This window comes from Balaenoptera borealis (assembly GCF_965194805.1).
Source record: "Balaenoptera borealis genome assembly, contig: HAP1_SCAFFOLD_1069, whole genome shotgun sequence".
NCBI lineage: Eukaryota > Metazoa > Chordata > Mammalia > Artiodactyla > Balaenopteridae > Balaenoptera > Balaenoptera borealis.
The window spans coordinates 47,348-59,496 of NW_028123143.1; the positions used below are offsets into that span (position 1 = coordinate 47,348).

At 45.4% G+C, this 12,149-nt stretch overlaps 1 protein-coding gene across 8 annotated transcripts in view; it reads left to right on the top strand.

Annotated features, from left to right (window-relative positions):
- Positions 1-292: 292 nt before the first annotated feature.
- The window catches only part of JADE1 (jade family PHD finger 1), a 57,089-nt gene continuing 45,232 nt past the window's right edge, over positions 293-12,149 (top strand). The window contains exon 1 of one of the 8 annotated variants that reach the window (XM_082409166.1): positions 293-486. Coding sequence is in view for 1 of the 8 variants with exons in the window: in XM_082409168.1 (XP_082265294.1) it covers positions 2,511-2,529 (19 nt within the window). In the remaining 7 variants the exon portion in view is untranslated. Of the gene's footprint in view, positions 487-658; positions 777-839; positions 965-1,949; positions 2,079-2,127; positions 2,530-2,939; positions 3,074-12,149 lie in introns of those variants that run through there. The other 7 variants (XM_082409169.1, XM_082409172.1, XM_082409171.1 and 4 more) reach the window with 7 other exon arrangements.

Sequence of the window (12,149 nt, forward strand, 5' to 3'; positions counted from 1 at the left end):
CCCCCCCCCTGCTTGGAGACACCTCAAGAATTTCTAGGCTCACAAGGGAGACGAAGGAAGAGATTTTAAAAGCTCAAGAGTGCTGCTCTCGGCAAGCCCCTGCGGACACAGGCCGAGCCGGCTGCGGCGAGGGCCGCGAAGAGTTAACAAGGGACCGAGCCCCCCTCTCCTCGGGCTCTCCGCGCGCTCCCCCCGCCCTCCTGTCCCCACCCTCTCGTTTTGGCAAGGGATTAAAGTGCTCCCCCCTGTGGCAGCAGTGACCCAGAAATGAGTTTGATTCACACAGTCCTTCCTCCATAACCAGCCAAACGCCCGTCCGAGAGTGCCTCCCTGCGCGAGCGCCGGGTGTGTGCGCGCGGGCGAGAGCAGGGGCCCGCCCGGCTCCCCGCCCGCCAGTCAGTCCGCCCGCCCGCCGCGGCCCGAACTCATGCGGCGCGGAGCGAGCGGCGAGGAGCCCAGCGCCGCGGCCGAAGCCCTCCGCAGCAGGTACGCGCGCGGGCCGCGGGGGGCGCGCGGGGAGGGCGCGCCGGGCGAGAGTCCGCGCGTGTCCGCGTGTGGGTCTGTGTGCGCGTCCCGATCCCGCGGCGGCGGCGGCGGCGGCGGCGGCGGCGGCGGCGGCGGCGGCGGCGGCGGCGGCGGCGGCGGCGGCGGCGGCGGCGGCGGCGGCGGCAGGACGAGCAGAGAGGCTCAGCCATATTTGATGGTTTTGTTGCTTTGCTCGGGAGTTCTCGGGAGTAATTTAATGCCGAAGGTCGCTGCCTAGTGGAAATAATATAGTACGTCATTAATATGGCGCCAAAAGATTGGGTTCTCGATATGTAGCGAGGAGGGAGGGCACGCAGCCGCCGAGTGCAGCGTTACTATCCCACCAGTAACTTGGGCATTGCCGGGGCGGGGGCCAGAGGAGGAGGAGGAGGAGGAGAGGATGATTTTTGGATCCTGAGAATTGATCTATGTTGGATTAGTAAGTTTTATTATGATTATTTTTCAATTTTGGGGAACTGAAGACTTAGAGCTTTTTCTTCTTTTGGGTTTGTGAAGAACATGCGGTTTTCAGGCGAATCATCAATTAAAACGCGTTCAGGAGCAGAAGCCCAGTTTAGTTGGCTTTAGTTTATTAGAATTTTTTAAAAAGCCGAAGTGCATTAGGTTGCATGAAAAGTGGAAAGCATAGTAGCAAGTTGGTAGACAGATGGCAATGGCAGAACACAGGTCCGTGTACATATATGAATCCAGAGTGTGTGACCGTGGTGGTGATGGTGGTGGTGCGGGGGGAAGGGACGACGACTGTATTTGTCCAAACATAGGTGTGTGTGTATAGGTACATCTATGTAGGGTGGCCGCAGCGTTAGCTCTTGTCACCGCGTCACCACATGTCCAAAATATTCATTGCATCAATTCAAGGGCAGTGAGGGAGGGGTGGGGGGGGGTGGAGGAACAGTTTAGCAATTAGATTCTTCCAAATTGGGTTTCCAGTGATCAGACCTTTTACTTATAACGAGACTGCCTGTGAAGTGTAAAACCCTTTATCGGTGAAATTAGGAAGGAGTTGCACTGGTAGAGCAAACTACCGATTAACCATGAACTTAAAACGGATTGCAACTTGCAACCTTTGGCACCATCTGCAAATTGTGGAGGTGGTATCGCTGGGTCTTCGCTGCCTGAAATGAACGTGCAGTGTGCACCCCGGGACTGCAAGTTGTAAAGCCCTTCAGTACACGTGTCTTGTGCCTGCGAGTGTGTATTTGTGAGTTGGGGGCTGTTGTTCTATAGCTAGCAGGCTTTCCGGGTTGTTGGCGCTGGCTTGCAAATGCGGGAGAGGGATGGAATGTGGAATGTTGACCGGGGAACCGAATCCTGTCGGAACGGTCCCATTTGCTGGAGAAATTCGATCCCTTCCACCTCCTTCCCGCTCCCCCCGCCCGCCTGCGGGCTGGAGGCGGGGCCGAGGACGCGGCTGCTGCTCAAAGTGGTGGAGCGCGGCGGCGGGAGGCAGGTGCACGGCACCCGCCAGTGGGGGTGCCTCAACTTCCGCGGGCGTTTAAATAGCAGCCTCTCTCCCCTCCCACCGGTAATAGGTGACCTGGCGGCCGAGGGCGGCGGGGGGAAGGGGACGGGGGATACCCGGGAGCGAGCCTCCGCGGCACGTGGGCAGGTGCTGGGTGGCCCTGGGGCCAACTTTTGTGGCCCGCCTTTGGCGTTGGAGGAGAGGTGGCTCCATGTGGAAATGGGGGCGGGCGGCGGCTGAGGCGCTGCTTTCTCGGCCGCGGCTGGAGCGTCACCTAACGGTCCCAGCAGAGCTGCCGGGCCCGGGGTGGGGGGCTTCGGGGGCGGGGACGCCCGGCCCACCGCGCCCGCGCCGCGGGAACCCCGCACAAAGCCCGAGGCGCGGGGGCGGCCACCGCGCTCCCGCCTGGGGAACTGCCCGAAGCCCGTCGCCGTCCCCGCGCTGATTCCGGCGGGCGGCCGCAGGCGTTTGTTTGTTGGTTCCGCGCCGCCTTCCTCGTCGGATGGCTTCCTGTGACAGAGGTGATACACAGTTTCCAGAACTGTCTGGGGGCGGGAGCGGGAGCCGAACCCTCTCCGAGCTGCTCGCGGTCGCCGCTGCTCCCGCTCCCATCTCACAACCGTTTCTCGCCGGCGCGCCCGCCCCAGCCCGAAGGTGCCGCCCGGGAGGGACTCGGGGAGGGGGACGGCGCAGCCGTTTCCAGCGGCGCAAGTGGCTTCTACACGCGAGGGAGCGTTTGATTTGCAACTGGGGCCGAGCGGATTGGTGCAGCTGGCGGCGGCGGGGCGGGAGGAGCGGCGGCGGCGGCGGGGGGTGGCCACTTTCAAATGGAGAGGGCGGCGGCGGGGACGCCGCTGCGGAGGGAGCGGGGCTTGGTTGCGCCACGAGAAGGTGTCATCACTGCACCGGGGCTAATTCCGGCGGAGGTGCCGGGAGTTACTTTCCCCTCCTCCCGCGCTGTTGTTTCTGTCGCCTTGGGAGGAGGAGGAGAGAGAGGGAGGGGGCAGCGTCGCCGCGCGAAGCCGCGGCCTTGCGCACACCCCGGCGGGCCGCGGGAGCCGCGCGGTGCGTTCTCCGGTGCGGGGCGGCGGCCCAGTTCTCCCCTCCTCAGGATCCCCCCCCCTTCCTGGGGTCCTCAGTTTTCTCTCAACCCACCCGCACCCTACCCCCTCCCACACGGGTTCCGCATCCACGGGTCCTTCGCCCCGGGTGCTCCCTCCCCTGTCGTACACCCCCGCCCCGGCTTCCCCACCCTGGGCTCCCCCTCCCCGGCGCGCGGGGGCGGCCGTAGTCCCGGCACCCCGTGAATGCAGCGTGCAAACAAAAAAGCGGGCGATTTAAACGTGCCTTCGAAACCCGTTAGGAATGCGTCGTCACCCGGAGACCGTTTAAAAGCAGCTTGGGCTGGTTTTCTAGTAACGAGGAGGGAGGCGCCCACCTCGCTTCGGCGGCGGCGAGGGGCTGCCGCCCTCTGTTTACCACAGCCTAGGGGGAATTTAAATTTTCTTTTTGTAAAGTGATAGCTGCAGTTGAATGACTTCAGACGGCTACATTTTTAGGAAATTGCGAGAGAATCTGAAGTTTCCATTAATGGGAATGCTTAGGGGCTTCTTTCCCAAAGGTTTTTATTAGGGAACTATTTTTCCTTTTTAGAAAACCCGCTGTGAAAGGCTAGCTCTCTAGTTACCTGTAGCTCGAGGCTAATATCTTTCGAAGTTAATGAACTAGTTTTAAGATCCAGAGAAATTATTTCCCTGAAAGCTGATTTAGGTAGTGATCCACCAGTGGTTGGAGATTACTTTAGTAAGTGGTATTTGACCAAATCACAGCTAATCAAGATTTAATCGCTTTTAGGTGGAGGAAGGAAGCGTTCGGTGTAACTAGACCGTACTTCCACAGACAACACTCTTGATACAATAATGTGTGGTAGTAGAGTGGGCAACACACACTGGAGAGCTAACAGGATGTTCCGTGTGTGACACTCTAGCAGATATCTGGAACTGAGAATTCTTAGTGTTCTTTTGTCCCAAAGGTTTCAGTCTCATCTAATGTCACTTTTAAATCAGATGACTTTCGGATTGTTTGGTTATTTTGCTTTCTTAAGTTTGTGTATTTTTTATGTGTATTTGATGACCTGGCATTTTCAGCTACTTGTGTTACGCATCTCCTTTCCTCCTTACACCAGCCAGAGATAAAGGCAGTAGAACTTGAACTTGATTCCATCTTAAGGTCATAGGCTGCTTTCCAAGAAGAAAAGTTGAGTGGGTTGTCACAGAGATTTTTAACTTTTGACAAAGGTTAGATATATGTTCATTTAGAAAGAAAAAGATCACCCCCCCCCCGCCCAAGTTCCTCCTCCATCACTTGACAGGTTTTCAGCCTATAAATTAGTATTTTAGTTTTATATTCGTTACGGAGGTTGAAAGAGTAGCTATAAAGGGAAAATAGTGAGAAATGATGAGTGTGCTGGAGAGACCAGGGAGAGAAACCTTTTTGGAATTTAAGAAAATGTTGTATTTTAGAAATGAACAATTGCTTAGCCCAGACACTTTGGGCAGAAGGATTAACTAAAAACAGAAACAGAACTTGGAGGACTTGGTGAGAATACAAGTAGATCTCCATGTGTTTCACCTTCATAAATACTCATTTTTGACTTCAAGGAGCCCTTAGTGGCTTAAAGTATTATTACAGAAGTGGTGTTACGTGTACATTGTTGAAAATTAGAGAAGCAAATATAAAAACACATTCCTACCACCTAGAAGTCAGCATTGTATCGTTTTCCAGATAATTGTGTACACGTATGTATGTATGTTTTAATCAGAATGAGTCATACTGTCTATACAGTTGTGTAAGGAGTTTTTGCTTTTTGGTTTTTTTTTTTTTTTTTCCCTGTTAGCTAGCTTGTCTCTTATTGGGAGATATTCAGATTTCCTCACTCGGCCCCAAAATATAACAGAGCAGCTTTGTCTAAAACACTGTCCAGTCAGAGATCATTTATTGCATCTGGTTATTTCCCGTAAGTAGGTTTTAGTCTGTGTAGTAACTTTTTGACAGAACCTCTGACATTGAGGAGGCATGCCTTTGGAATTAATCATGACTGGATTTGAAAGAGTTGGAATTAAACTAGCATTTTATTGTGATTTGGAAGTCTTCAATTTGGAGATTATTTGTTTGAAAACTACTTTAAAGACATTTGCGTGATGTTTTTATCCACAGACTTGCTGGAAAAAGAATTATCAACTGTTTGTGTTCCAGTACTGAGGTGGTTAGAACAGCAAACATCAAGACATCAGGCATTGACCAAACGCTTTATCTTTAGGGTTTGTCAGGAGTGAGGAGGAGGCATATGAATGTCACAGTTCGGTTTGCTGTCTTACTTTCTGTTGGGGAAGCTCTTTCCTCATTTAGTAATACAGGGCATCTGTTACACTATTAATGGTCAGTCAGAATTTGCATTCTAAACCCAGTTTTCCCACATGGTTAATAACAGTAAGACTTATCCTCTGGAGGAAAATATGACATCTTAGCCAATATCTTGCTTTTTATTTGGATTGGCATTAAAAATTGTTCAAACAGTGGGAGTTACACCAGTTAAAGTTTTTCCTCCCCTCTTTGTCCAAGCCTGTGCTAGCTAGAACTGTCACCATGTTTAACAATACCTTAAAAAAAATTTTTTTTTTTTTTCAAATAAAGGCTGGCTTTGTTTGGAATTTGTTAGTTTCTTAGGCGGTGTCAGAAGCCTGGTAGGAACCTTAGTTGGGAAAGTTTTAGTTCCTGAGACAGTAAGTTGTTTCCTTGAACGTTTTAGTGTTCAGTCTATTTTGTCTCTTTTCAAGACCTGGCAGCACTTTATTTGGTTATGAATTAAAATTTGGACAATTAATATGTTTATTTTTGTAGTATATAATACTTCAAAAAGTTGAGACTTAATTGAAAGAGTCTTGCCATTTGCCTGGTGTACTTATACGAAAATATTGTTCTGTGATTGTGAGGGGTATATATTCTGATGTTTTCACAGTTGGTGGGCTCTGATGGAATAAGTTTACTCTGCATTCCTAATAAATGGAAGAGTGTCCCTGGAGGGCCTTTTTACCTTTGAGTGGAAGTGACATCTTGTCTTTAAGTTTAGCTAGGGTTGACTGTCATGGAACAGAGAAAATCTAGTCTAAGGATATTATTGATCGTGACTCTGGCCATGTTATTGTGGCCTGGCCTTTATCTAGCCTAGACCTTGAATGATTATTAAGGATGTCTTCCTCACCTGAAAGCAACAAAAATAGATTGCCAGAAATGGAATAGAAAGCCTAGTCTCTGGGGAAGAGACTGGGTATTTCCATTTTTGAGTCCTTTTTTAACTCTAGAGCAGTGGTATATTATGTGCGCCTAACACATGTTCAAGGACCAAGCTTTTGATGAATATTCTAAAACAAGTCAGATATTAACTTTTTGCTTTTGGTTCTTCAGGTAGAGTTAAGACATAATAAGGTGACTGAGGACAGTTGAAGTAAGTTCATTTTTAAAACTTCAGGTTCTTTTGGGCTTATTTGCTGAAGGAATTAATCCACAGTTTTCTCTTGGTTGCTCTTCCAATTGGCAATAATATATACTTTTTAATATTGAGCATTTAATGTTTGCACAGGAGATTTTAATTTGAGAATTCGTGACAGCTGCTAAGAGTTTCTAAGCAGTTAAGTGAAGGTTTCATGGTTGAGGGTCCAAACTGAAGAATAAAAGAGCATTTTTTTTTTTTTTCTTTTACTCCTTACTCCAAGGTAAGCAGCAAGAATTGGCAAGGTTAACAAGTTGCTGGAGTTTGAGCTACCTGGTTTGCATTTGTTTAGCACAAAGTACACTTAACATGATTTAAGGTTTTTCTTAATGACTCATGGTCATTTTTATGAGCATCAGTTATTTCAGTGTTGAAATAAAATGATGCACTTAAAGATGTGTAGGCTGAGTTCTGGTGGCTTGTAACTTTTTTAAGGTCAAGGATACTTGAGATCCAAAACCTGTGGAATCTCTCCCACAGAAACAGCGAGTTGCACCGAAATTTGCATGTCATTTCAGTGTTTGGATGAATACCTTTAAGTGCATCCTGGGATTTCAGTTTAGCATTTAAATTCTGGTGACTTCTTTTTATGATTTCTCTCTGATCCTTTTACATCGCTGTTAACCATGTATTGTGGTTAAAATGCCTGTCTAGAACAGTCATTTTTCTGCTTATTGGTCACTGACTTGAAAATCAGATAAGCGTGTTAGAAGTTTTTATAACTTAGTGTACACTGGCCCCAAGTAGGAGCCTCAGGGGTTTCCTTTGAGAAAAATTCATGGGCTTCTTGGCCTTTATTTAAGTTGCTTAGAGCACCAACCCCCCCCCCCCCCCGCCCCTCCCTCTCACCCCCTTACTGCCAGTCTGTTGATTTATAGCAGGGATCAGTAAACTTTTTTAGTAAAGGGCCAGATAGCAAATATTTTAGGCTCTGTGGGCCTGAGGGTCTCTATTACAGCTGTTCAATTCTGCCATTGTTGCGAAAGCAATCAGTGGACAAGAGGTAAATGAATGAATGTGGCTGTCTCCCAATAAAACTTTATTTACAGACAGTGAAGTTTGAATTTGGTGTAATTTTCAGGTGTTCTGAAATGTTCTTTTGATGCCCTCTCCCCACACCATTTAAATATGTAAAAACCATTCTTAGCTCAGGGGCTGGACAAAAACAGGCTATGGACCCCTGATTTATAGTGATGCAGCCTTACTATACTATATGTACTTATAGTATATACCTGTAGTATAGTATAGTGATAACAGCATCACCTAGTCACCAGATTGTTTCTGCTGGGGCTGAATTCCCTTTCTGATAGGAATCTGAAATAGCAAGTTGAAATCAGAAGTTTGTTTGATAAATATGGAGGGAGTTGGCTAGTCTGAGGGCTGTGGCTCTTAACTCTTTGATTCCTGGATCCCCTTTGAAGATAGGATGTGTAATACAGGACCCTGTGTACCTAGGAAAGCACAGCTAGAGAGTCACACCCTCCAAGGGGACCAGGCCAAGAAGGGGGTATACATTATAACCTGGGGATATACATTATAACCTGGGAATATATCCAGAGGGAGATAGATCCAGAGGAAGATAACCTCTCTCCAAGTAGGGTGTATGTGTCACCAATCAGAAGTTAATGCCAGCTGCTCAGAGGTCTCATACCCCTGTGATAGTGTCCAGGGAACTACTAGCACACTCGCCTTCCAGCTCTACCTTCTGTATGCTCTGCTCCACCAGGCAAAATGGCATTTGCGACCATATTCACATCAGCTTCCAGGAAACTGTGTTTTCAAGTTCCAAGTTAACAGACTGTTACTTACTGAGTACATTTTAGTTGTCGGCTCCCTGGTAACATATAGTCCATGGCCTTAATCTTTGAGAGATGACCTCTTTGTAAATCACAGGAGGTGTCCAGGAGCAGGAAGCCTGTGGTACAGGCACTTGGGAGGAGGGTGGATGGCACAGGAGGGCCACCCATCTTGGGAACTGGTCTTTGGTTCAGCCACTGGCTTTGCCCTAGACCTACCTGTTTGTGTGTCCTTGCTCATGCTGCTTAACCTCGCCGGAATTTATTGTATGTACTTGTCTTTTTAAAGTCGGGAAAGGTAAATTATCTCTAAAATGTGCTCTAGTTCCGCAATTATGATTTTATGGGTTTCTTTGCGGAGGATTTCCTGTAGACACAATCCATGAAAAGGGTGAGACTCTTCAGCTTTAGCCTCAGAGAATACTTTCCAGACCTTGTTGCTTGGCTTTGAGACTGTCTTATGTTTCCATGACCATAATAACAAAACTTGTACAATTGTGATGAAATGTTTGTTTTCATATGTAATTCAGATGATGTGTAAATGCAGTTTTTGTTAAGTGTGCCATCTAGGTCTTCTAATGTACAACACTGGGAATCTGAATTTTTTTTTTAAACAGTACTTTAAAAAGTTTTGGTGACTTAACATTGTTAGTGGTAACTGATAGTTTCTGATGACCGGCTATAATCAGGGAACAAAGTTCCTCAAAACAGCTGCATTTCAGTCTGTGCACAGTGTAATTGTCATTAGCTGGTTGAGTCTGCTTTCTGCAGAAGCTGCTTTGTATATCCTGTATAAGAACATCTGATTTGAGCATTTAAAAATCTTTTAAAATAACCTGTATCACTTGGCATTTATTGGCTTATTCTTCCAAGGGTAGAATAAGGGGTTGTAGACTTCTTTCCATCCTATCCTTACCTTGGTTCATTCAGAACTGTCTCCTGCTAGCTAAGTTACACTTAGTTTTTTCTCAAGTGTTATTCTTCAATGAAGTTTTAGAGTTTGATCTGAAGATGTGCTTGTGTATGTGTTATAAATTAGAATTTGGTTCAGAGATCCCAAGAATATATTCTAAAGAGATTGGTCTTCCCTTAGTTTTCCCTGGTAAATTGTCAAAAGAAAAGTGTGAAAAGAGGACCTATAGGGCAAATAGGCTTTGTTTTTCCTATGAATTCTGACTAATAGCAATGTGTTAAGGAGGATTCTGAAGTCACGCCTGGGCTTGCGGGGCGGGGTGGGGGGGGCGGAGAATGACCTAATTTATTAACCATGCCTGCAATGGGTAGAGGAAATGGTGTGTTTGCTAACCATCTCTGGAATGTAGCTTTTTTTTTTTTTTAACTTTTTTTTCCGAAATAGTACTGCTCTTAAAGTGAATAGGAAGTTGAACATTTATTCTTTAAAGGTAGTTTAAACCCTAGTTTTCCTGTCTGCCTTAGTTTTTCTAATTGCATATGTTTTTAGTGACCTGCTACTGGCACTGGGTATTCTTATGTTTTGAAACCTTTACTTTTGAAGTAAATAATGAATGAGTGATGGTAGCATTTTACAGCATTATCCTGTTACCTTTTCTATTTTTTCCTCCTGTGCTATTTTATCAGGTATTTTGAAACAAGACAAGCCTTTGATACCCCATCTGAGGAAGGAGGTGGAATATATATATAGTTTATTGATGGCTGCTCATTTTAGGCTGGTGCCTGCCAGGGGCCAAGAAGGTGTGTTCCCAGGGTCTTCTATAATGTGAGGAGCAGGGAGGAAAGGTTTTGGATTTTAAATCTTTACTGTTATAAATAGCGTAGTACAGGATCATGGTAAAAAATTAACAACATGTAAAAGGTCATAAAGGGAGGTAAAAGTTCCCAACCTATTCTATCTGGAACACTTCAGTCACATTTCTCAGAGATAAACACTATTAACCTTAATGTTCTTCCAGAAATTTTCCATGAGTATGCAAGCATTTGGTGTATATATTCTCTTCTCTCCTCTTTTATATGTAAATAGGCTGATATTTCATTTTTTCCCCCCCCCCTGCAGTTTGCTGGTGTTTCTTTCTTGATATGTCTTTGGTATCTTCCATATCTGAGCATATAGATCTAACAGAAAGGATTTTGGGTAGATGGAAATAGGGATAGAAGCTCAGAATTGGAGGCCAAGGTGCTTGATCGCTTTTATTGTTTGGGGTGAATTCATTTACTCTCATGTAAAGGGAAGCTAACAAAGATACATTACAAATACAAGTGATTGGAATGTATTGTCATAACTGCTCTTTAGGTGTTGACTCTAATTGAGTCATCAATTATGGAGACCTGGGAAGGGTTTAATAGATTGTTTTAGGGCTCATAGGCAGAGATTGGATTATTTATAAATTGCCAAATGGAAGCTGCCTGATTCATTCAGAACCACTCTTACTTATGAATTCCTTAAAATCTTGAAAAATTGTTTTACTAACTTTTAAAGTCTGAGTTTAAAAATAATTTATAAAGAATTTCTGGTGAGCTAATGTGTTGTAGCACTTGGACTTTATTAGTAACATTCATAGGAGTAAATATTGCAGTTACGATTATCTGGTCAGTTCTTATAATCTTTTGGGAGAGGTGGTTGTTTATTGCTAATATAAACTCTTTTCAGCTGAATATTTTCAAGTATGATGTCTTTGCAAAGGCTCTGTAGTAGCTTGGGCAGCATTTCTTTCTCTTTTTCTTTTTTATAAATTTGTTTATTTTTTGGCTGCGTTGGGTCTTGGGTCTTCGTTGCTGCGCGCGGGCTTTCTCTAGTTGCGGCGAGCGGGGGCTACTCTTCATTGCGGTGCGCGGGCTTCTCATGGCGGTGGCTTCTCTTGTTGCGGAGCACGGGCTCTAGGCGCACAGGCTTCAGTAGTTGTGGCTCGAGAGCTCAGTAGTTGTGGCTCGTGGGCTCTAGAGCACAGGCTCAGTAGTTGTGGCGCACGGGCTTAGTTGCTCTGCGGCATGTGGGATCTTCCCGGACCAGGGCTCGAACCCGTGTCCCGGCATTGGCAGGCGGCTTCTTCACCACTGTGCCACCAGAGAAGCCCCTTTAAACACGTTTTGATGTACGACATTATAAAGGACACATTTTTAAAAGTTCCATTTTTCTGGGTTGAAATATTTAGACAAGGTTAAAACTTTAACATTTAATATCTAAGCAGTTTGTCAGTTAAATCAAATCTGTGACTATCTTTTTGACCAGATATAACCCTTTGGTTAAAGTGAGAAATCTGGGTTTGAGTTACAGTCACACTAGTATTTTTACGCTCTGAGCATATGAATTAGATAGTGTTGTCAATTTGAAAACTTACTATCTAGGCGATTAATGTTTGCTTTAAAAACTGAGGTAAGAAACCAGCTGGATTTCCTTCACATTCACTTAGGGATAGGAGATTACTGTGAAGTATAGGTCATTATTATATTTGGGTATTTTGTTACCTTGGGTACTGTATACTTCATAGAAGACAGAAAGAAGACATATTAAGGAAATGTAAATCATTTTTTATAGGGGAGGTAATAGTCTATGACCAATAACTTAGCAATAAAATTATCAGCTGCATAGTATTTAGAAATAATATTTGAATTGTGTGAACTTAGCAAACAGAACTAGCTCATTATAAAATACCTTTTTCTTTATGTAAGACTACTTGGTGTCTGAAAATACATTCTTTAACGTACATTTTTATATTATACATTTTCTAAATACATTTTAAAATATAGTACATTTAAGTGTTAGATCATTAACTTTGACAGAGAATGGAAGGGCACCTATAAATTTGAAAATAAAGTAGTG